This window comes from Dama dama, chromosome 30, assembly GCF_033118175.1.
Source record: "Dama dama isolate Ldn47 chromosome 30, ASM3311817v1, whole genome shotgun sequence".
Classification (NCBI taxonomy): Eukaryota; Metazoa; Chordata; class Mammalia; order Artiodactyla; family Cervidae; genus Dama; species Dama dama.
The window spans coordinates 75388482-75412655 of NC_083710.1; the positions used below are offsets into that span (position 1 = coordinate 75388482).

At 41.4% G+C, this 24174-nt stretch overlaps 1 protein-coding gene across 1 annotated transcript in view; it reads right to left on the reverse strand.

The window, feature by feature from the left end:
• The window catches only part of LOC133049246 (ATP-binding cassette sub-family C member 4-like), a 188504-nt gene that overhangs the window by 79449 nt on the left and 84881 nt on the right, over positions 1-24174 (reverse strand). Inside the window, exons 15-20 of the mRNA XM_061133213.1 lie at positions 23005-23196; positions 17837-17977; positions 17234-17271; positions 16410-16504; positions 11315-11461; positions 5842-5921 (exon numbers count right to left, since the gene is read on the reverse strand). Coding sequence (XP_060989196.1) covers positions 5842-5921; positions 11315-11461; positions 16410-16504; positions 17234-17271; positions 17837-17977; positions 23005-23196 — 693 coding nt within the window. The remainder of the gene's footprint in view (positions 1-5841; positions 5922-11314; positions 11462-16409; positions 16505-17233; positions 17272-17836; positions 17978-23004; positions 23197-24174) is intronic.

The following is a 24174-nucleotide window of genomic DNA, read 5'->3' on the forward strand; positions in this document are numbered from 1 at the left end:
GAGGGGTGTGTGAGGAAGAAAGGTTTATTCAGTTTTCTCAATAAATTATAGCATTTTGCTGAGGACAGCTGTGTTTAACTTCTCATGCTCAAAGCAGTCCCAATTTTTTTAACCGAAATTTAATAAGTTATTTTTTGGGTATTTTTAAAATCTATTTTTAATTGAAGGATAATTAAAATGCCTAAATCTAACTTCCACATCTTACTTTCATTTTCATTTGTTTTACTAGTAGGAAGACTTCTAGGAGGTGATGATTTCAATGACAAAAACTGTACATAATTGAGACTCCTTACTCAATGTTATTTGGGACTTTGGAAAATTGTATGAAAATTACATTAATTTGAAATATTTAGTGCCCAATGGTCAGTTTTGAAAACAACTGATTTTCATTCTGTGAGTCTACAAAAGAAAGTGTCCATTAAAATTTTCAAGACTTACAAACCTAGAATCTCTGTAATACAAACTCATGAGATGATATTTATGGGCCTGGAAACTGTGTCTGACAATCACTTTAATGGAACATAATGCCAGTGTCATCAGAAAATTTTTCTCACTTAAAAATATATATGGTGTTTTAAAAATAACTACCCATTACTTAGTGCTTAACATGCATCTAGATGTTATGCAAAGAACAATATTAAAACAAGTTCATTTTGTCTTCCCACAACATTTATGGAGTTGGTATTATTTTCTCTATGTTACTGAGAGGAGACTGGCCTTGTGGGGCAGAGACAGGAAGAGGGAGAGCTGGGATTCAAGCTTGGAAGGGGAGCCTGCAGAGCCCCCCACTGCACTTTAAAGTTGTTGCCATCGTAAATGATTATCAGGTGAATCACACTACATAAACAGAATTTTTTATGCTGCTTTCCTTCATCCTTTTTGAAATGGTGAACAGCTCCAATACGCCCAACAACTACAATGTGACTGAACAGGCAACATATCTAGTACCTGTAAGAGTCAGTGTACAGGATGGTGCACAAACTCATGATTGCCCTCTGCTGGGATGTGGTCTCTGAGTGACATTGTCTGAGTAGATGTTCTGTCCTGAAGTGTAGACCCACTACTCAGAACCCAGGGTTTTCATTAGCCACACTTGGCATCACTATTACAAAATACTAAATAAATTATCTGAGCTATCATTTAAGGGAATGAGAAGGAATTAAATGAGGAGAAATATATGAAATAGACTCTTTACAAATAATAAAAATGATCAAGTATCTTCCAAGGCTTATTAAATACAACATGGATGAGCAGAACCATCAAAAATGAGTTTGAAAACACTTGGCATGAAATACGTCCTTTAAAACAAAACTGAACAACCCCCTTCCAGTGCCTTCCATTCGCCCCTCTCAGCTGGGGCTAAAGAGAAAGACTGGCTCCCACAGAGGAACCAGCAGCACCTCCAGCCCCACCACCCACAGCAGCAGCCTTTTTTTCTCACCCGGGATCAGAGGTCACCTCCTAGAAGCTCCGCCACCTTCTGGACCAGGCTCCCTACCTGCCTCCAGCCTCCACATCCAGTTTGTCTTCCAGAGCTTCCTCCACAGAGCTTCCACAGTTAGGATTCCAAAGCCATCAGGGGGTGAATCTCTGGATATCTTCCTTCCCTGGGGGACTGGATGAGACCCACGAGGGGAGGGCTTCGTGCCTGACTCACCCCTGTGAGTCACCCCTGTACCTCATGGCCTCAATGCTTGTTTGTTGAAGGGAAGGATGGAAGAGAGGGAAAAATCACCAACCATCCTCCCCTCCCAGGAACTAAAATCTCAAACAACCAGCAACAAACACCTCCTCAGATCCTACATTCCAGATGGGCCTCTCTACTGATTCATTCAAACTCCTTCCAGTCTGTCTTCACCTCAACTCCCTCCACACCTCCTGGATTTGCAGCCCTTTGCACTCTAACCCCTCCCATCTGAAACCTGCTCCTCAGGTCACCAGATGCCTCCTGATTCCAAATTAACCAACAGCTTTCCATGGACTCACCTTCTCATTTGCACTGAACAGACCTGTCCTCCCTCGGGTCTCCACCATATCTCCTCCTCTCTTCCTTGCTGTTCTTTATGTGTCTTCTGTACTTCCCTTCTCTCTCTGCTTTCTCTCTGAATATCAAGGCTTCCCTAAGCTTCTGATCTTGGCTCCTAAAATACTTCCCTCTCTCTCGGCAATCTTACCCATCTTCAGAGATTTAGCAAGTGAAAATTACTCAGGCTTCATGTTCACCCCAGGTCTCTCTCTCAAAGAACAGACTCCTACTTCTAATGAACTACAGAACACCTCCACCAAACTTCAAGATAATTGAACTTCAAGTGATAGAGGAGGGACTGGAAATCAGCTAGACTAGAATTTTCTCTCCTCTTTGATGAGAATATTTCCTGCTGAAATAAGGTAGCATCTATCCCTGTCCCTCTATATGCCATCCAAATCTATGTGACAAATTCTGATTATGATGACTAACTAACCAGATGCTAAGCACACGGCAGAAAAACAACCTTGGCCTAGCTTGCTATAGCAAAGAAACAGAACCTTTCACAAGACCCTTTCAAAGTAATTCACAATCACTGTCAAAACATGACACTGTTTTGAGGGAAAAATTGTTTCTGGGGATAAATTATGTAGCTAAATCCAACAAGGAACATTTATAAAATAAGTTTGCAGAAGAGAAAGAAAAATAAACCTCTTTGCAGTAAGTTCTCTGCTGCTGAGTCTCAGCTTAGTTCTCATTGGTAATAGTGGAATCCTTGCCCACAGGCTGTGCTGTCTGCAGGCAACTGTTCATTGCTGCATTTCCATGTGAAGGTTTTGACACATTCTTTTCATTTTCAAAATTACCCCTTGGAAAGAAAAAGCAAATTCCCCAGGCTTAATCACTGAAAAGTAGACAGACTAAAATAACAGAAAAAAACACTCCATATGAGTAACAATACTGAATGTGGGGATAAGAGCTGAGATGACCCAATATTATTCCTTAGAACAGTTCACAGACAGAGACTGAATAGAAGGCATTCCTATAGGTCTTTCTCTCTCTCTCTCTTTTTTGTAAGACAACTTAAGATAGAGCATTCAACTTGTGAAAAGAAAATCTGCCTACAAAAACAAAAGACATTTTCTGAGATGACATTGATCTAGAGATCTCTTCTAGAAAATTAGAGATACCAAGGGAACATTTCATGCAAAGATGGGCTCAATAAAGGACAGAAATGGTATGGATCTAACAGAAGCAGAAGATATTAAGAAGAGGTGGCAAGAATACCCAGAAGAACTGTACAAAAGAGATCTTCATAACACAGATAACCATGATTGTGTGATCACTCACCTAGAGCCAGACATCCTGGAATGCAAAGCCAAGCAGACCTTAGAAAGCATCACTATGAACAAAGCTAGTGAAGGTGATAGAACTCCAGTTGAACTATTTCAAATCCTAAAAGATGATGCTGTGAAAGTGCTGCACTCACAATATGCCAGCAAATTTGGAAAACTCAGCAGTGGCCATAAGACTGGAAAAGTCAGTTTTCATTCCAATCCCAAGTAAGGCAATGCCAAAGAATGCTCAAATTACCACATAACTGCACTCATCTCACACGCTAGAAAAGTAATGCTCAAAATTCTCCAAGCCAGGCTTCAAAAGTATGTGAACTGTGAACTTCCAGATGTTCAAGCTGGATTTAGAAAAGGCAGAGGAATCAGAGATCAAATTGATGACATCCGTTGGATCATTGAAAAAGCAACAGAATTCCAGAAAAAACATCTACTTCTGCTTTATTATCTATGCCAAAGCCTTAGACTATGTGGATCACAACAAACTTTTGAAAATTCTTAAAGAGATGGGAAAACCAGACCACCTTACCTGCCTCCTGAAAAATCTGTAAGCAGGTCAAGAAGTGACAGTTAGAACTGGCCATAGAAAAACAGACTGTTTCCAAATCAGGAATGGAGTATGTCAAGGTTGTATATTGTCACCCTGATTATTTAACTTATATGCAGAGTACATCATGCAAAATGCTGATCTGGATGAAGCACAAGCTGGAATCAAGATTGCCAGAAGAAATGTCAATAACCTCAGATATGCAGATGTCACCATCCTTATGGCAGAAAGTGAAAAAAAACCTTAAGAGGCTCTTGATGAAAGTGAAAAAGGAGAGTGAAAAAGTTGGCTTAAAACTCAACATTCAAAAAGAGAAAAACACTCAGCGTTCAAAAAACTAAGATATGGCATCTGGTCCCATCACTTCATGGCAAATAGATAGTGAAACTGTAAGAAGTGGGAGAAAATGTAAGAAAATGTGAGCAGTGGGAGACTTTATTTTCTTGGGCACCAAAATCACTGCAGATGATGCCTGCAGCCATGAAATTAAAAGATGCTTGCTCCTTGGAAGAAAAGCAATGACCAACCTAGACAGCATATTAAAAAGCAGAGACATTACTTTGACGACATATCCATCTAGTCAAAGCTATGGTTTTTCCAGTAGTCATGTATGGTTGTGAGACCTGTACCATAAAGAAAGCTGAGTGCCAAAGAATTGATGCTTTTGAACTGTGGTGTTGGAGAAGACTCTTGAGAGTCCCTTGAAGAGCAAGAAGGTCAAAGTGGTGATTCTTAAATAAAATCAGTCCTGCATATTCATTGGAAGGATGGATGCTGAAGCTTAAACTCCAATACTTTGGCTACCTGGTGTGAAGAATTGACTCATTGCAAAAGACCCTAATGCTGTGAAAGATTGAGGGCAGGAGGAGACAGGGACAACAGAGGATGAGACAGTCAGATGGCATCACTGACTCGATGGACATGAGTTTGAGCAAGCTCTGAGAGTTGGTGATGGACAGGGAAGCCTGGTGTGCTGCAGTCCATGGGGTCACAGAGAGTCATACACGACTGAGCGACTCAACTGAACTGAACTGAATTGTTCTTGTTGGGCTTCCCTATTTGCTCAGTGGAAAGGAATCCACCTGCCAATGCAGGAGACTCAATAGATGTGGATTCAATCCCTGGGTTGGGAAGATCCCCTGGAAAAGGAAATGGCAACCCACTCCAGTGTTCTTGCCTGAGAAATCCCATGGATGGAGAAGTCTGGTGGGCCGCAGTCCATGGGTTCACAAAAGACTTGGACACAGCTTAGCAACCAAGCAACAACATTGTCCTTGTTGAAGTATTATTTTCACCTAATTTTTACCAATCTTTTCTTTGCAAGTAACCACACCTGGCTTTATCCAAATAAAACGGTGCAGTAAATATTTGTCCTCTGTGGTAATACAGTGTACCATGCTCATGCTCAGTTGTGTCTGACTCTTTTTGGTCCCATGGACTGTAGCCTGCCAGGCTCCTCTTTCCATGGAATTTTCTAGGCATGAAAACTCAAGTAGGTTGTCATTCCCTTCTCCGAGATATCTTCCCAATCGAGGAATCAAATCTACATCTCTTGCATCTCCTACACTGGCAGGTGAATTCTTTATCACTGAGTCACCTGGGAAGCCCAATACAATGCATAATTTATTTAACCTAGGCTATCTTTCTATGAGAGATGATTATTTCTATATTATGAAATGTGCTTACAGTAAAAGGAATTGAGATAACTGGAAGGCAGAGGGAGAACCACTTACCCAGCAGTTGCTGCTTCAGACCAACCTTGATGTGACTGTGTAGCCACTCCCGCCCCAGGTGCTCCTCCTGTTAACTCAGACTCTAAATCACAACTGCACCTTTTTCTCACAAACTCGGCCTTTACTGACAGTAACAGGACACATTGCAGACTGAAAAGCCCGCCCTCTATCCCTATGAAAAATCCTTGAGAAACAGGCTCTCTGCTACTCCCTGTGAGAACTCTGACAGGACTGGTACATCACCTGGATGAAATCTTGAAATATCACAGGCAGCAAGTCATCCATATGCCCAATGTCTTTGGAGAAACGATTTAAAATTCTTCCTGCAAGAACAGGATATGAGAAATTACTCACTTCCTCAGATAGGAGCTCTAAGAGAAAGAATTCATGAACAAATGAAAACAGTATTTTTTGAAGTATATGTAATTAGGGACTTTCCTGGTGGTATAGTGTCCCCAGTGCAGGGGACAGGAGTTCGATCCCTGGTCTGGAAAGATGCCACATGCTGCAGAGCTACTAAGACTGTGTGCCATAACTACTGAAGCCCATACGTTTAGAGCCTGAGCTCCACCAACGAGAGAAGCCACCTCAATGAGAAGCCCACACACTGCAATGAACAGTAGCCCTTACTGTAACTAGAGAAAGTCCACACACAGCAACAGAGACCCAGTATAACCAAAAATAAATAAATAAATCTTTAAAAAAAAAATACATCCATTAAATATTTGGACTTCCCTAGTCACTCAGTGGTAAAGAATCCACCTGCCAACGCAGGAGACAAAAGAGATGTGGATTCAACCCCTGGGTTGGGAAGATCCCTTGGAGAAGGAAATGGCAACTCACTCCAGTATTCTTTCCTGGGAAACCCACAGACAGAGGAGCCTGGTGGGCTACAGTCCATGGGACTGCAAAAGAATCAGATAGACACGATTCAGCAATTAAACTGCAATAAATTTAATGTATTACAAATTTACATGAAATAAGCTGATGTCTGTGGTAAAAACAAAGAGAAAATAGGATGATAAGTAAAGAGAAACAAAAATACCACCAAATGGCAGGGGGTGGGAAGCTGAAATTGAGCCCTGATTTTTAAAAGAATGGGGGAATCTGGTGGCAGTATCAAAAAGTGTTGGTGGATTTCAGAATGTCCCCCCCCCCCCATTTTAGAATCATCCCATCTGAGACTCATTCCAAATGCTAAGTTGGTAAATAAACAGTTGCAAATACCTAAGTATGCAACAAATTAATGCAACAATTAATCCTAATTGTTACACCAATTTTGCTTTAGTTGTCAAGATTAATTTTGCCAAGTGATACTCTTTAAATAAACATATGTATAACCTCTCTGTAATGTTTTTCCCTCCAGATGGTTCACAGTGCCTCACATTTTGGGAAATTGTGGGTTCTGGCCATTTCCAAGTTGTGAGTTTACTACTGGGGTAATAAGTCATTATTTTCAGAGGTGTACAAGGTGTGATAAGAATAGACTTCTGAATAAACATCTAAGAAGACCAGAGGGATGTAGGCAGGAAAATGGGAATATTACTAAATGATTAAGAATCAGTTATCATTGATTTTATTTCCCTTCTCAGAATCCACAATAAGAGCATATCCTACAAACTGCAGGATTAGAATATGATAATTTCTAGTAAATATCTGGTGTGAAGTAAAAATGCCACCTGTCACATCAGGAAACAAAGGATGCTGCAGCCATCAGGACTTGGCAGGCACGCCTTCAATGGTGGTGCTCCCTGAGAAGACTCAGGATGAGAAAGCACAGGATACTGGCCCCAGACAGTGGAGGTGCCCATCAAAGGAACTATAACAGGGAAGAGCCAATTTTGACTCCATGTTGGATCTGTTCCTTTGATGTTAATATTGCTATTCATAGCTTTTGTCAGGGAACCATGCCCTTCTACCTGAATGTTAAAGTACCTTTTTTCAGCTCACAGGGAGACAATCTTACCCTCACCACCTATGAATGGCTTCAGAAAAGAAAAAAAAAAAATTAAACAAATGCCCTCCTATTCTGCAAGATAAATGTCCTTTTGACTTTACTCTCTCTCCTCGTATCCTCCATGTTCTATCAAAGAACCTGGCATCCAGACCCCAGTAAGATGGATATTTTGAGACATTAGTTTGCCATCTTCTTAGTCTGCCAAGTTTCCAAATAAAGCTGTTATTCTTTGCCTTAACATGTCATCTGTATGACTTGTTGGCATTGTGAGGTAAGCAGAGCCAGCTTGAACTTGGTAACAAGTAACACCGCTGTATGTGGTTTTCTCTTCATGCCATCACATACCAGAAACAAATACCACCATAAACAATCTATTATAAATTCTACTTTTGAAAATAAACACAGGGAAGTGTTTGATTTAATATACTGCTAAAAAGTAAATAATTGATGCCCCTAAACTTTGGGCCTATCTTTTCAGTACTTATTTGGGTTTCTATTTTCTTGAACGAATGAAGTTCTGATAATAGACACAGGAGGGAGAGACAAGACACATACTGGTGTGTCTGCTACTCTAGGATTAGTGACCTTAAAGATTTAAACTTGGTTCTAAATTCTTGAATAATAAATACATCAGCATCTGGAGAAGCCTACAGATCATCAAGAGCCTGGTTAATTGTGGTCATGAGCATGCAGAACTTGGGATAACAGAAGTTCAGTCCCACTTGATGCTCCCAAATTTACGACTATAGCTTTCACATTAACAGGCAAAGTAGAGTAACTTCACAGCCATAACAGCATGGACTCCTCCAATCACTTCCTCACTCCAGCTTCATAATAAGATGAGATCTGTGTGGGCCTCTGCAGTTTACCGTCCTGTGCTCCACACAGTGCTTGGACCAAACAACATGTGCTGAATAAATCTACACAAGATTCTGCCCCCAACAGTCTTATTTAATCCTCAAAACAGTCTTGTGAAACAGGAAGGGCAATGGTTATTCCTATTTCATAGAGGAGGAAGTTCTAAGACACCGTGTCATCATCCTCACTAAGGTTCATTAGGTGCTACCCATGTGCTAGGTGCTGTGACTGTATTAACCTGGCTAATGCCCACAAAAATCAAGATATTGGTAAGTGCATGAATAGTATTCTCATTTTATAGGTAAGAAAATTGAAACAGAGAAGTTAAATAGCACATAAATATTAACATAACTGTAACTCATTATTACTTTAGTAACTAGCACCAGGACAGAACCCAGGAAACTGGCTCCAGACTCCATACTTATAACCATGACAACACCCTGCTTTGAGATTTGCCTGCCCAGTAGTATCTACCTGCTTTATCCTTGGTCACACTATTAGTTGATGACCAGGCTGAGGCTATTTCTATCCTCCCTCCAGCCGTCATTCCAGCCTCAACAGGTCCTGTCAATCATCACCTGAAAAAACAAAGCCACCCTGAGCCTCAACACAAGTCTATGAACTAACTCTTCATAGGAACCCGGGTCAGGAGGCCACCTTCTGAAGCAAGACAGGTCAAAGGCCTCGGGGTGGAAGAAACAACCACTGGGAAATCTTCAGGGACACTCTTACTTTATGCTGAAGATCCACCTGCTACCTACCACAAGATTCTTAAAAGTAACCAAAAATCTACTGTAAAGCTAGAAAGTTGATTTTATTGAAGAGGACGTTTACATTTCAGTGATCTTGTATTTTAATTGATTTTCCACTCAGTCAGTTCAGTTCAATTGCTCAGTCCTGTCTGACTCTTTGCGACCCCATGAATCGCAGCACGCCAGGCCTCCCTGTCAATCACAAACTCCCAGAGTTTACTCAAACTCATGCCCATCGAGTCAGTGATGCCATCCAGCCATCTCATCCTCTGTCATTCCCTTTGCCTCCTGCCCCCAATCCCTCCCAGCATCAGGGTCTTTTCCAATGAGTCAACTCTTCGCATGAGGTGGCCAAAGTATTGGAGTTTCAGCTTCAGCATTAGTCTTTCCAATGAACACCCAGGACTGATCTCCTTTAGGATGGACTGGTTGGATCTCCTTGCAGTCCAAGGCACTCTCAAGAGTCTTCTCCAACACCACAGTTCAAGCGCATCAATTTTTCGGTGCTCAGTTTTCTTCACAGTCCAACTCTCACATCCATACATGACCACTGGGAAAACCATAGCCTTGACCAGACAGACCTTTGTTGGCAAAGTAATGTCTCTGCTTTTTAATATGCTATCTAGGTTGGCCACAACTTTCCTTCCAAGGAGTAAGTGTCTTTTAATTTCATGGGCACAATCACCATCTGCAGTGGTTTTGGAGCCCAAAAAATAAAGTCTGACACTGTTTCCACTGTCTCCCCATCTATTTCCCATGAAGAGATGGGACCAGATGCCAGGATCTTAGTTTTCTGAATGTTTAGCTTTAAGCCAACTTTTTCACTCTCCTCTTTCACTTTCATCAAGAGGCTTTTTAGTTCCTCTTTGCTTTCTGCCATAAGGGTGGTGTCATCTGCATATCTGAAGTTATTGCTATTTCTCCCAACAATCTTGATTCCAGCTTGTGCTTCTTCCAGCCCAGCGTTTCTCAGATGTACTCTGCATATAAGTTAAATAAGCAAGGTGACAATATACAGCCTTGACATACTCCTTTTCCTATTTGGAATCAGTCTGTTGTTCCATGTCCAGTTCTAACTGTTGCTTCCTGACCTGCATACAGGTTTCTCAAAAGGCAGGTCAGGTGGTCTGGTATTCCCATCTCTTTCAGAATTTTCCAGAGTTTATTGTGATCCACACAAAGGCTTTGGCATAGTCAATAAAGCAGAAATAGGTATTTTTCTGGAACTCTCTTGCTTTTTCAATGATCCAGCGGATGTTGGCAATTTGATCTCTGGTTCCTCTGTCTTTTCTAAAACCAGCTTGAACATCTGGAAGTTCACGGCTCACGTATTGCTGAACTCTGGCCTGGAGAATTTTGAACATTACTTTACTAGCGTGTGAGATGAGTGCAACTGTGTGGTAGTTTGAACATTCTTTGGGATTGTCTTTCTTGGGGATTGGAATGAAAATGGACCTTTTCTAGTCCTGTGGCCACTGCTGAGTTTTCCAAATTTGCTGGCATATGGAGTGCAGCACTTTCACAGCATCATCTTTCAGGATTTGAAATAACTCAGCTTGAATTCCATCACATCCACTAGCTTTGTTCGTAGTGATGTTTTCTAAAGCCCACTTGACTTCACATTCCAGGATGTCTGACTCTAGGTGAGTGATCACACCATTGTGATTGGGTAAAACTCAAAATGTGAGCACATTCCAGAGCTCTGTGGTCCCAGAAATGATGGGCAGTGAAAGAAAGAAACACACAGCCTATATTCTGTACAGATGTTTCTGGAGAAAGGTCGTTCCTAGTTAGCTTAACACTGTGTAACACAATGTTTCAGCAACTAGTCAAAAACATTTCAACACATTTGCATCATATTTTGAGTGTTTCATATGCCACATAACAAATGGACTCCTAAATCATCCTGCAAAGTAAACATCCATTTATCTTTACAAACACACATAAATTGGAATAAAAGCTTATATGCTCCTATATTCAGATTTTCTCTGGTAGGAAAAATTATCAGTGAAACTTCTTGTAGAAAATGAACAAACACACAGTGATTTTCTTCCAAGTATCTCTTCCATTTTCAAATATGAAAATGTAATTAGGTGCTAAATGTATTAACAAGACATATTCTCACTGAGAAACTTCACGTCTGACTTACCTATTGGATTTCTGTTGAAGAACAATACTGGAGCTCTTAAAATGGTCTCCAACATTTTGCTATGCAAAGTTTGTGAAGAATTAACAAGGACATAGAATATCAACAGAGACCTTGTGATGCCAAAAAGGATGGTAGATACAGTTAAACCTGAAAAAAAGAAACATCACTCAGCACAAGATATCTGCCTTATCCTCAACAATGCTCAAGTATGCCAGGCAGTTTATAAAGATACTGTGTATTTTATTCTACAAATAAAATTTTTATAGAGATTTACATATATAGAATAAAAAACATATGTGCAAATACATATATATATATATAAATATAAAGTGGATCCTATAAGAGTTTAATGCTTTCACAAAATACATTTATAAAGAAATACATAAAAATCACTGTTTTCCTCTCACTAAATAGAAACAACGCAGAGGAAAAAAAAATCATGTGTAAACTACAGTTTCATTCTAGTCTTTCCTAATTTAATTACAAGTTCTAATAAAAACTCACAAGCAAGATAATTATAAAAAGTATTTGATCATCATCTCTCCGCATTTCAAATCTCACTATTTACAACTTGTCCCATAATCTAAAACTGAAGTATACTTTGATACTAGCATATGAATTAACAGGTAACAGGAGAAATGATTTACCACTTCCTTGTAATTTACAAGGAAATTTACTTTCATGTAAAGTAATTTCTTAAGAACCTACTATATAGCACAGGGAACTCTACTCAGTGCTCTGTGGTGACCTGAATGGGAAAGAAATCCAAAAAAGAGAGGATTGTTCATTTCGTGTTCACTTTGTTCACTTTGCTGTACAGCAGAAACTAACATGACATAGGAAAGCAACTATACCATAACAAAAATTTAAAATATTAAAAATAATGCTACTTCTATGCCCAAGTAACTTTAAAGAGTATGAAAAGATCATGTTAAGTTGAAAGTGGGCAATCTCTTACATAATTGAATTGCAAGAAACTACAAATTATGTTTTGACATGAAATAATTAATCTAAACAAGCAACTAACCTTTCACTAAGTGTTTGGTGGCTCAGATGAGAATAAAGAATCTACCTGCAAAACAGGAGACCTGGGTTCAGTCCCCGGGTTGGGAAGATCCCCTGGAGAAGGGAATGGCTACCTGCTCTAGTATTCTTGCCTGGAGAATTCCAGGGACAAAGGAGTCTTGCAGGCTACAGTCCATGGCATCACAAACAGTCAGACACAAGTAAGAGACTAATGCTTTCACTTTCAAAAACTTGTAAGTAAATATAATCATTTACATTTATGTTTTATCAATGACATAAATAAGCATTACCATGCATATAAAAATTAAAATAGCCCTCTGAACATCTCTTCAACACACAATGCTAAATACAAAGGGGATAACTTCTATAATAATTATTCCCTCAAGTACCTTTTTTTTTTCCATTCAACTGACACATCAGTGTTACTTAAATTCTGAAAGCTGCTCAAATTCCTGAATTCCATCAACAGGCATTTATTTGCCTTAACCCACATCCAATATGAATGTGTAACAGAATCCCTTCCTTCTTTTTTAAGCCCCCATACTCTACCAATTCAGAAAGAAACTAGCTAATGGATTCAAGTTTCTTAGCAAGTGATCAACAAAATAAATAACAAATTTCAATGAGTGGATTTTTACATAATTCACTCTTTGTAAAAAGCTTACACAAGCATTTCCTGTGAGGATATTTAATTTTTTTTTAATTTTATTGGGGTATAGTTTCTTTGCAATGTTGCATTAGTTTCTGTTGTGAGTGAGTGAAAGTGAAATTGCTCAGGCGTGTCCGACTCTTTGCGACCCCGTGGACTGTAGCCGACCAGGCTCCTCCATCCATGGGATTCTCCAGGCAAGAGTACTGGAGTGGGTTGCTATTTCCTTCTCCAAATACAATGAAGTAAATCAGCTATATGTATACATATATCCCCTCCCTCATGCACCTCCCTTCCCTGTATCCCTTCCCTCTAATCACCACAGAGCACTGAATTGAGCTCCCTGTGCTATGCAGCAGCTTCCCACTATCTGTTTCACACATGGTAGAGTAATATGTTAATCCTAATCTCCCAATTTATCTTTCCCTCCTTCCCACTCCACCCATCGTGTCCACACGTCTATTCTCAACAACTACAACTCTATTCCTGGCCCTGCAAACAGGTTCATCAGTGCCATTTTTTAGATTCCATACATATCCATTAATATAGGCATTATGCTCTGTATAATAGGGTTAGGTCCATCTATGTCTCTACAAATGACCCAATTTTGTTCCTTTTTACGGATGAGTAATATTCCAGTGTGTATATGTACCATAAATGAGATGAAAAGACAACCCTTGGAATAGGAGAAAATAAGAGCAAACTAAGCAACTGACCAGGGATTAATCTCCACAATATACAAACAGCTTGTGCAACTCAATATCAAAAAAACAAACAACCCAATCAAAAAATGGGCTGGAGACCTAAAGAGACATTTCTCCAAAGCAGACACATAGATGGCCAAGAGGCACATATAAAGATGCTCGACATCACTATTAGAGAAATTAGATCAAAACTACAATAAGGTATCACCTCACACCAGTCAGGATAGCTTTCAACAAAAGATAAAAACAATAAATGCGAGAGAGGGTGTGGAGAAGAGGGAACCCTCTTGCAATGCTGGTGGGAATGTAAATTTATAAAGCCACAATGGAGTACTGTCATTGCTGTTCAGTTGCTCAGTTGTGAGCGACTCCTTGCGACCCCATGAACAGCAGCACGCCAGGCTTCCCTGTCCTTCACTACCTCCTGGAGCTTGCTCAGACTCATGTCCATTGAATCAGTGATGCCATCCAACCATCTCATCCTCTGTCACCCCCTTCTTCTCCAGTCCTCAAGCTTTCCTAGCATCAGGGTCTTTTCCAGTGAATTGGCTCTTTGCATTAGGTGGCCAAATTATTGGAGTTTCAGATTCAGCATCAGTTTTTCCAATTAATATTCAGGGTTGATTTCCTTTAGGACTGACTGGTTTAATCTCTTTGCTACCCAAGGAACTCTCAAGAGTCTTCTTCAGCAACACACTTCAAAAGAATCCATTCTCTGGCACACAGCACTCATTATGGTCCAAATCTCACATCCGTACATGACTACTGGAAAACCATAGTTTTGACTATACAGACCTTTGTTGGCAAAGGGATATCTCTGCCTTTTAATACACTATCAAGATTTGACATAGCTTTTCTTCCAGGGAGCAAGCATCTTTAAATTTCATGGCTGTAGTCACTGTCCATAGTGATTTGGGAGCCGAAGAAAATAAAGTCACTGTTTCCATTGTTTCCCCATCTATTTGCCATGAAGCGATGGGACTAGATGCCATGATCTTAGTATTTTGAATGTTGAGTTTTAAGCCAGCTTTTTAAAAAAATATTTACTTATTTGGCTGTGCCAGGTCTTAGTTGCAGCATGTGGGATCTAGTTTTCTGACCAGGGATTGAACCCAGGCCCCTCTGCATTGGGAGCTCAGAGTCTTAGCCACTGGACCATCAGGGAAGTCCCTTAAGCAAGCTTTTTCACTCTCCTCTTTCACCTCCATCAAGAGACTCTTTAGTTCCTTTTCGCTTTCTGCCATAAGGGTGGTGTCATCTGCATATCTGAGGATATTGGTATTTCTCCAATCAATCTTGAGTCCAGCTTGGGAGTCATCCAGCCCAGCATTTTGTGTGATGTACTCTACATGCTGCTGCTGCTGCTGCTGCTAAGTTGCTTCAGTCATGTCCGACTCTGTGTGACCCCAGAGACAGCAGCCCACCAGGCTCCCCCGTCCCTGGGATTCTCCAGGCAAGAACACTGGAGTGGGTTGTCATTTCCTTCTCCAATGCATGAAAGGAAAAGTGAAAGTGAAGTCGCTCAGTCGTATCCAACTCTTAGCCACCCCATGGACTGCAGCCCACCAGGCTCCTCCGTCCATGGGATTTTCCATGCGAGAGTACTGGAGTGAGTTGCCATTGCCTTCTCCAGTGTAGTCTACATAGAAGTTAAATAAACAGGATGACAATATATACCCTTGACATACTCCTTGCCCTACTTGGAACCAATCCATTATTCCATGCCCAGTTCTGTTACTTCTTGATCTGCATATAGGTTTCTCAGGAGGCAGGTAAGGTGGTCTGCTATTCCAGTATGGGCATTCTTCAGAAAATTAAAAATAGAACTACCATATGACCCAGAAATCCTACTACTGGGATACTCTGTGAAAACCATAATTCAAAAAGGCACATGAACCCCAATGATCATAACAGCACTATCTACAATAGCTAGGACATGGAAACAACCTAAATGTCCGTCAACAGATGAATGGATAAAGAAAATATCTAATATTTTACGTGAAGATATGCTTTAAATAGTATGTAATGCTATTTATATATATTCTAAACACTCTAGTGAACAGAGAAAGTCATGTTAGTATTAGTCTGGCAAGCCAAATTTTAAATTAATCACACAGTTGGAGAGAAGATAACACTGTGATCTCAAGGTAAGAAAGAGAAGGAATCTAACCCCAGACACTGGGTTTCCCCTTCTTAGCTTCTCAAGTAATTAGTGAAGCCCAAGATGAGCAGTGTGGTAAAGGGGAGTATGCATTCCTGGGGGGGAATAATGCTTTCATCTGGGGCCCATGGTGCCAGAAGATTTCATCCAAGATCAATAAATGCCAGGGTTTATTCAAACAGGATTGGAACAACTGAACCACAGAGTGAGGACCATTTCTATTCCCTTGCCCATCCATATAACAATATCAGATTTAGTTAAAACAACCTATTAGAACAGACAATAGCCACATATTTCCAGTGGCTGATCTTCTGAATAGGCAATCCTGATTTAATTATCAAAATCCAGTACAGAGCAAATTAAGAGTCTTCATTCAACCTCTTTTCTTCTAGTAGATCTTTAAAATACTTATTCTAAATAATTCACAGAGTAAATGCAACTCAGACACTTAATCTGTTAATACATTACTGAATTACTCCTGGAAGCCCTAGTTGCTCATACAGACTTGTAAACACCTTAGACTCTCGTATAATGGAGCGGATGACTCAACTTTACCTGAATAAGCTCCTAAGTACCAGTTCAGAACGAACACTACATCTTCATCTCCTTTTAGAAATGCCCCAAAATACAGGCCACTTTGTACACGTGCCCTGTGGAACAGGGAAGAAAAAATATTAAATTATATATATATATATATATATATATGTGTGTGTGTGTGTATAGAATTTACACAAATAAAAAAATTACCTCAATTTGAGAAATGTGTTTCATGCTGGAAAGTGTTTCCCAGCTCACAAGAACCTCTGTGTGTCTCCCTTTTAAAAATCTGAATCATGACTTTCAGTTCTCAAAGCTGTCTGTGAAGACAGACTTAGAAAATGAACTTATGGTTGCTGGAGGGGAAGGGATATTTGGGAGTTTGTGATGGTCATGCACACACTTCTATATTTAAAATAGATAACCAACAAGGACTTATTGTATAGCATATGGAACAGGAACTCTGCTCACTGTTACATGGCAGCCAGCCTGGATAGGAGGGGACTTGGGGGAGGATGGATACATATATGTGTATGGCTGACTCCTTTCACTGTTCACCTGAAACTATCACAACATGGTTAACCAGCTATATTTCAATACAAAATAAAAAGTTCAAGAAAAGAAAAAAAGTTGTCTGTGAAGAAGCTACTAAAGAGAGTGACATGGGGAGAGACTACAGGGTGATCATACTCACCCACAAGAAGTTTACTTTTTCTTCAGGGAAACTACTTGATGGTCATAAGAGGAGGCTAAAGAAGCTCACCCCGACCTGACTCTGTGGGCAAGTGAAGCTTCATGTAAATTTCACAGCACTTTGGGTCAGACCAGGAATCATCACTCACCAGAATACAAGCCACCAATCCTGTAGGACATAGGCAACCTGGAGCAAGAAACAACATTCACTCACAAACTGACATTCCTGAGCCTTCACATCCCGCTCACTAGGATGGGGGATAGAAAGGCTCCAGAACACAGAGACGGTCCTTCTGGCTCAGGTCTGTACCAAGCCCCACACCACATGTGACCACAGGTCAGGGGAGAGCACGATACATTTTCAAATCTTTAAAAGATATCCTTTTTCCCAGAAGACTTTGCTCAACACATATGACATATTTCAGTGCAAACCCAAGAGAACTTAAAATGCAGTAATAGCACTGTGGTGGCCTCGCCCAGTCAGATGAAGGCCTGAGTGCAAATCCTGGGGTGTCCTAGAGGAGGAAGAAATTCTGCCTCAAGACAGCAGGGTCAGCTCCTGTCTGAGGTTCCAACCTGCAGGCCTGCCTTCCTGATTTCACATTCATCCAGCAAGATTCCACAACCCCAGCCAGTTTTTAAAATAAATCTCTTAAAACACATATCTAAGAATAATTATAAAATAAATACAGTATAAATAGTACATGAATATCAAGCTGAGTGCACAAACCAAAATAAATGTCGTTACGTACCTGAGCTGCAATGTTTACTAATATAAGGAAGATGATGACAGACCAGTCAGCATGGACTGTGAAGTAATTCTTATAGGTCTTAAAACCAACTTTTCCTTCCAAATGGTTCTCTAGAGGTAATGTAACTTGTATATTCTCAGTCTGGAAGCGGAAAATGGCAGTGAGAGATGAAATAAATAATGGACTCCATATTTCAAGAGTTCAACAATGCCCTCCACTGCAAAGTTTTGGGAAACAGACACATCTCACACGCTGCTAGGAGTACAAGATGGTCCATCATCTACAGAGAAAAGTGTGGGAATATCTGGCCAAACCATGTATGTGTTTACCCTTGCACCCAGCCATCCCACTACTAGGACTCTATTATAAATAAGGAAACGCCATCTGAATGATGTTATGCACGGCTGGGTGACTTTGTTTAAAGTTGATCATGACTTCAGCACAAGTACAATACACCCGATTCAAGTATAAATATAGAAGCTTGTTCTAAAGTAATACACAAAATTATATGGAACTAGAAGCGCGCCAGCTGCGACGGACCGCGCAGAAGCGCGCCGGCTGTGACGGACCGTGCAGAAGCGTGGCCGTGAGGAGCTACCCCTCGCCCAAGGTCAGGGATAGCGACCGAGAGCGTCAGGCTTCGACAGCGCAGGAGCTGCAGCGGAGAAGAGCTTTCCCACGCCCGAGGGCAGGGGCGGCGGCTGAGAGGAGCTACCACACCTCCGAGGTCAGGGACTGCTGCGGAGAGGAGCAACCCCACTTCCAAGGAGGGGCTGCTGCTGGGCTCAGGAGGGCTGAGAGGAACTACTCCACGTTCAAGGTCAGGAGGGGCAGCTGTGAGAAGATACCCCTCGTCCAAGGTAAGGAGAAGCGGCTGCGCATTGCTGGAGCAGCGGTGAAGAGATACCCGACGTCGGAGGTAAGAGAAACCCAAGTAAGATGGTAGGTGTTGCCAGAGGGCATCAGAGGGCAGACACACTAAAACCATAATCACAGAAAACTAGCCAATCTGATCACAGGACCACAGTCTTGTCTAACTCAATGAAACTAAGCCATGCCATGTGGGGCCACCCAAAATGGTAGGGTCATGGTGGAAAGGTCTGACAGAATGTGGTCCTCTGGAGAAGGGACTGGCAAACCACTTCAGTATTCTTGCCTTGAGAACCCCATAAACAGTATGAGAAGGCAAAATGATAGGATACTGAAAGAGGAACGCCCCAGGTCGGTAGGTGCCCAATATGCTACTGGAGATCAGTGGAGAAATAACTCCAGAAAGAATGAACGGATGGAGCCAAGGCAGAAACAATACCCAGTTATGGATGTGACTGGTGATAGAAGCAAGGTCTGATGCTGTAAAGAGCAATATTGCATAGGAACCTGGAATGTTAGGTCCATGAATCAAGGCAAATTGGAAGTGGTCAAACAGGAGATGGCAAGAGTGAATGTCGACATTCTAGGAATTAGCGAACTAAAATGCACTGGAATGGGTGAATTTAACTCAGATGACCATTACATCTACTACTGTGGGCAGGAATACCTTAGAAGAAATGGAGTAGCCATCATGGTCAACAAGAGAGTCGGAAATGCAGTACTTGGATGCAATCTCAAAAACGACAGAATGATCTCTGTTCATTTCCAAGGCAAACCATTCAATATCACGGTAATCCAAGCCTATGCCCCAACCAGTAATGCTGAAGAAGCTAAAGTTGAACAGTTCTATGAAGACCTACAAGACCTTTTAGAACTAACACCCAAAAAAGATGTCCTTTTCATTGTAGGGGACTGGAATACAAAAGTAGGAAGTCAAGAAACACCTGGAGTAACAGGCAAATTTGGCCTTGGAGTATGAAATGTAGCAGGGCAAAGGCTAATAGAGTTCTGCCAAGAGAATGCACTGGTCATAGCAAACACCCTCTTCCAACAACACAGGAGAAGACTCTACACATGGACATCACCAAACGGTCAACACCAAAATCAGACTGATTATATTCTTTGCAGCCAAAGATGGAGAAGCTCTATACAGTCAGCAAAAACAAGACCGGGAGCTGACTGTGGCTCAGATCATGAACTCCTTATTGCCAAATTCAGACTTAAACTGAAGAAAGTAGGGAAAACCACTAGACCATTCAGGTATGACCTAAATCAAATCCCTTATGACTATACAGTGGAAGTGAGAAATAGATTTAAGGGACTAGATCTGATAGACAGAGAGCCTGATGAACTATGGACGGAGGTTCGTGACACTGTACAGGAGACAGGGATCAAGACCATCCCCATGGAAAAGAAATGCAAAAAGGCAAAATGGTTGTCTGAGGCAGCCTTACAAATAGCTGTGGAAAGAAGAGAAGTGAAAAGCAAAGGAGAAAAGGAAAGATATTCCCATTTGAATGCAGAGTTCCAAAGAATAGCCAGGAGAGATAAGAAAGCCTTCCTCAGTGATCAATGCAAAGAAATAGAGGAAAACAACAGAATGGGAAAGACTAGAGATCTCTTCAAGAAAATTAGAGATATCAAGGGAACATTTCAGGCAAAGATGGGTTCCATAAAGGACAGAAATGGTATGGACCTAACAGAAGCAGAAGATAATTAAGAAGAGGTGGCAAGAATACACCGAAGAACTGTACAAAAAAGATCTTCACGACCCAGATAATCACAAAGGTGTGATCACTGACCTAGAGCCAGACATCCTGGAATATGAAGTCAAGTGGGCCTTAGGGAGCATCACTATGAACAAAGATAGTGGATGTGATGGAATTCCAGTTGAGCTATTTCAAATCCTGAAAGATGATGCTGTGAAAGTGCTGCACTTCATATGCCAGCAAATTTGGAAAACTCAGCAGTGGCCACAGAACTGGAAAAGGTCAGTTTTCATTCCAATCCCTAAGAAAGGCAATCCCAAAGAATGCTCAAACTACCGCACAATTGCACTCATCTCACACGCTAGAAAAGAAATGATCAAAATTCTCCAGGCCAGGCTTTAGCAATATGTGAACCGAGAACTTCCAGATGTTCAAGCTGGTTTTAGAAAAGGCATAGGAACCAGACATCAAATTGCCAATATCCGCTGAATCATTGAAAAAGCAAGAGAGTTCCAGAAAAACATCTATTTCTGCTTTATTGACTACGCCAAAGCCTTCGACTGTGTGGATCACAATAAACTGTGGAAAATTCTGAAAGAGATTGGAACACCAGACCACCTGACCGGCCTTTTGAGAAACCTGTATGCAGGTCAGGAAGCAACAGTTAGAACTGGACATGGAACAACAGACTGGTTCCAAATAGGAAAAGGAGTACATCAAGGCTGTATATTGTCACCCTGCTTATTTAACTTATATACAGAGTACATCATGAGAAACGCTGGGCTGGAAGAAGCACAAGCTGGAATCAAGATTGCCAGGAGAAATATCAATAACCTCAGATATGCAGATGACACCACCCTTATGGCAGAGAGTGAAAAAGAACTAAAAAGCCTCTTGAAGAACGTGAAAGAGGAGAGTGAAAAAGTTGGCTTAAAGCTTAACATTCAGAAAACTAAGATCATGGCATCTGGTCCCATCACCTCATGGGAAATAGATGGGGAGACAGTGGAAACAGTGTCAGACTGTATTTTTTGCGACTCCAAAATCACTCCAGATGGTGATTGCAGCCATGAAATTAAAAGACACTTACTCCCTGGAAGGAAAGTTATGACCAACCTGGATAGCACATTAAAAAGCAGAGACATTACTTTGCCAACAAAGGTCCGTCTGGTCAAGGCTATGGTTTTCCCAGTGGTCATGTATGGATGTGAGAGTTGGACTGTGAAGAAAACTGAGCACCGAAAAATTGATGTGCTTGAACTGTGGTGTTGGAGAAGACTCTTGAGAGTCCCTTTGGACTGCAAGGAGATCCAACCAGTCCATCCTAAAGGAGATCAGTCCTGGGTGCTCATTGGAAAGACTGATGCTGAAGCTGAAACTCCAGTACTTTGGCCACCTCATGCGAAGAGTTGACTCATTGGAAAAAACCCTGATGCTGGGAGGGATTGGGGGAAGTAGGAGGAGGGGATGATAGAGGATGAGATGGCTGGATGGCATCACTGACTTGATGGACATGAGTTTGAGTAAACTCTGGGAGTTTGTGATGGACAGGGAGGCCTGGCGTGCTGCAGTTCATGGGGTTGCAAAGAGTCAGACATGACTGAGCGACTGGACTGAACTGAATTTATCTCTCTAGATGACTTTTGTCACTCAGTGATGGAGACATAAAATGTAGTTGGGGCTCAAAATACTAGCCAAATGCAGTAAACTGAATTCACAGAGTGAGGTACAGTCATGTGAGTCTGGATAGCAGGGGGCCCTTTGATCCGAATATATTTGGTTCTTAAATTTCAGAGAGCAATTCCTGAGTTTAGACACTGAATGATTAATCTGAATGCTTCTCAGAATCATCCCGGCTCCTAGGTTTGGATACTGAGGAATATCTATTTATGTTTTTAAGGGAGATCTACTGCATTTCTGCATTTCTGTCTGGAAGACTTAGGATGCATTATAGCGTCACAGAAGCCTAAGATGTCCTTCTCTCTATGCTGGCCACTGGGATTCAAGGTGGATAAGAGGTGGTTCTCAGTCTTGATTGGTAAGAAAGGAAGATGGGAACTAACTCGAAAGTGTCTACCATGTGTCTGGTCTTTTGCACACATTACCTCTGGCCTATCACAAACCTTCTAACACCGAGACAAAATACTACAATCAGTCACCGGCAGTGCCATAACATTCCAACATATAGGAAAAGCAGCTGATTTAACATGATCACAGGGGGACTCAGTCTAAGGGGGTCTTCACATTAAGCCTCTGCATGTATAAGGGAAGCCAAGAGCCACCAGAGCAAGTAGGATGTAACTGCGACATATTGAAGAGTTCTCATATCAGTGTGAGCCACATGCACCTAGAAATTCACAGCAGTGCACCACTCCTGGTCTCCATAAGATTCTCCATCTTACACCCAAAGGGGAACCCCAAACAGGCTTGGTCCCTTCATGCTCTTCTATCAAGTCCATGGAAAACACCTTTGGGAACCTTAGGGCCTACTTTGGGACAAATGAAGATGCCATGAGCAGAGCAGACTGAAGGTCCATGAGACCACCAACAGCAGACAGACCAGGACATGTCACACGATGAAAAACTTACATGTTGGTCTTCTGGAGCCGCATCTTTCAATGAGGGTCTGGGAGACTGTAGAGATGGATCCAAAGACTCAGAGATCACAGTTCCTGGACCTAGAGATGGTTCCGGCTGCTCAGTCCCCTTCTCAGAAAGGGAAAAAGTATCTACCCTGGATTTCAGGAACTTAGAGCAAGTCCCCCTTTCTACCATTTTGCCCTAAAATTAAAAAATTGAGAGGAATTAATTTACGTTTGATAACATTGTGTTAGTCGCTCAGTCAACTCTTTTCTACCCCATGGACTGTTGCCTGTCGGGCTCCTCTGTCATGGGATTCTCCAGGCAATAATACTGGAGTGGGTTGCCATTCCCTTCTCCAGGGATCTTCCCGACCCAGGGATTGAACCCGGGTCTCCAGCATTGCAAGCAAATTCTTTAACACCTGAGCCACCAGGGAAGCCCTCAGTAATATTAAACCAACCTAAATACTAATCAAGAAAAGTTATCTGGTCTTAAATTATGATTAAAAAAAAAAAAAGATTCCTGGGTCTAGGATTCTTGTTGAGAAATCTAGTCAACTCAACACTGAACTAAGCATTCTGTTCTCTTCAAACCCTGTGTTAGGTGCTGGGGTATTTAACACATGTGTGCTCATGTGTTAAAAATGGAAGCCATTGACATAAGTACCATGGGCACTTAGGGAAGGAAGAAGTACAGAAGTTGCTGACAGGATCAGCACAGTCTCTAAAGACAAAATGAGAATGGAGAGAAACCTCATGAGACAAGCAGAATTTTAAAAAACAGCTGGGGAGATTATTCCAGAAAAGAAAATTATTGACATAGAGGTGGACACAAATGCATCTGAAAAGGTAAGAGTTGCTCATCAAATTTCACTGACCACTGTCGCTGTCACAGTATCATGTGCCCTGGCTGGGACAAGATGTGTAGGAACCAGCCCTAGACAGAGAACCCACGAGCCATATCTTCATGGTCAACTGTATGGAGGACTTAGAGTGCATTAGAGAGTCACATGGGCCAAGAAATTTCCCAAGTGAAAATTCAATATTCCGCCTGTTAAAGTAATTAAACAAGGAGACCATGAGGCTGGGGTGGCTCTGATGTCTTGGCAGTCTGTGCCTGCAAACCGAAACCTAAGCCACAATCACTGCACTCAGAACCGAGAAAAAACTTAGGACC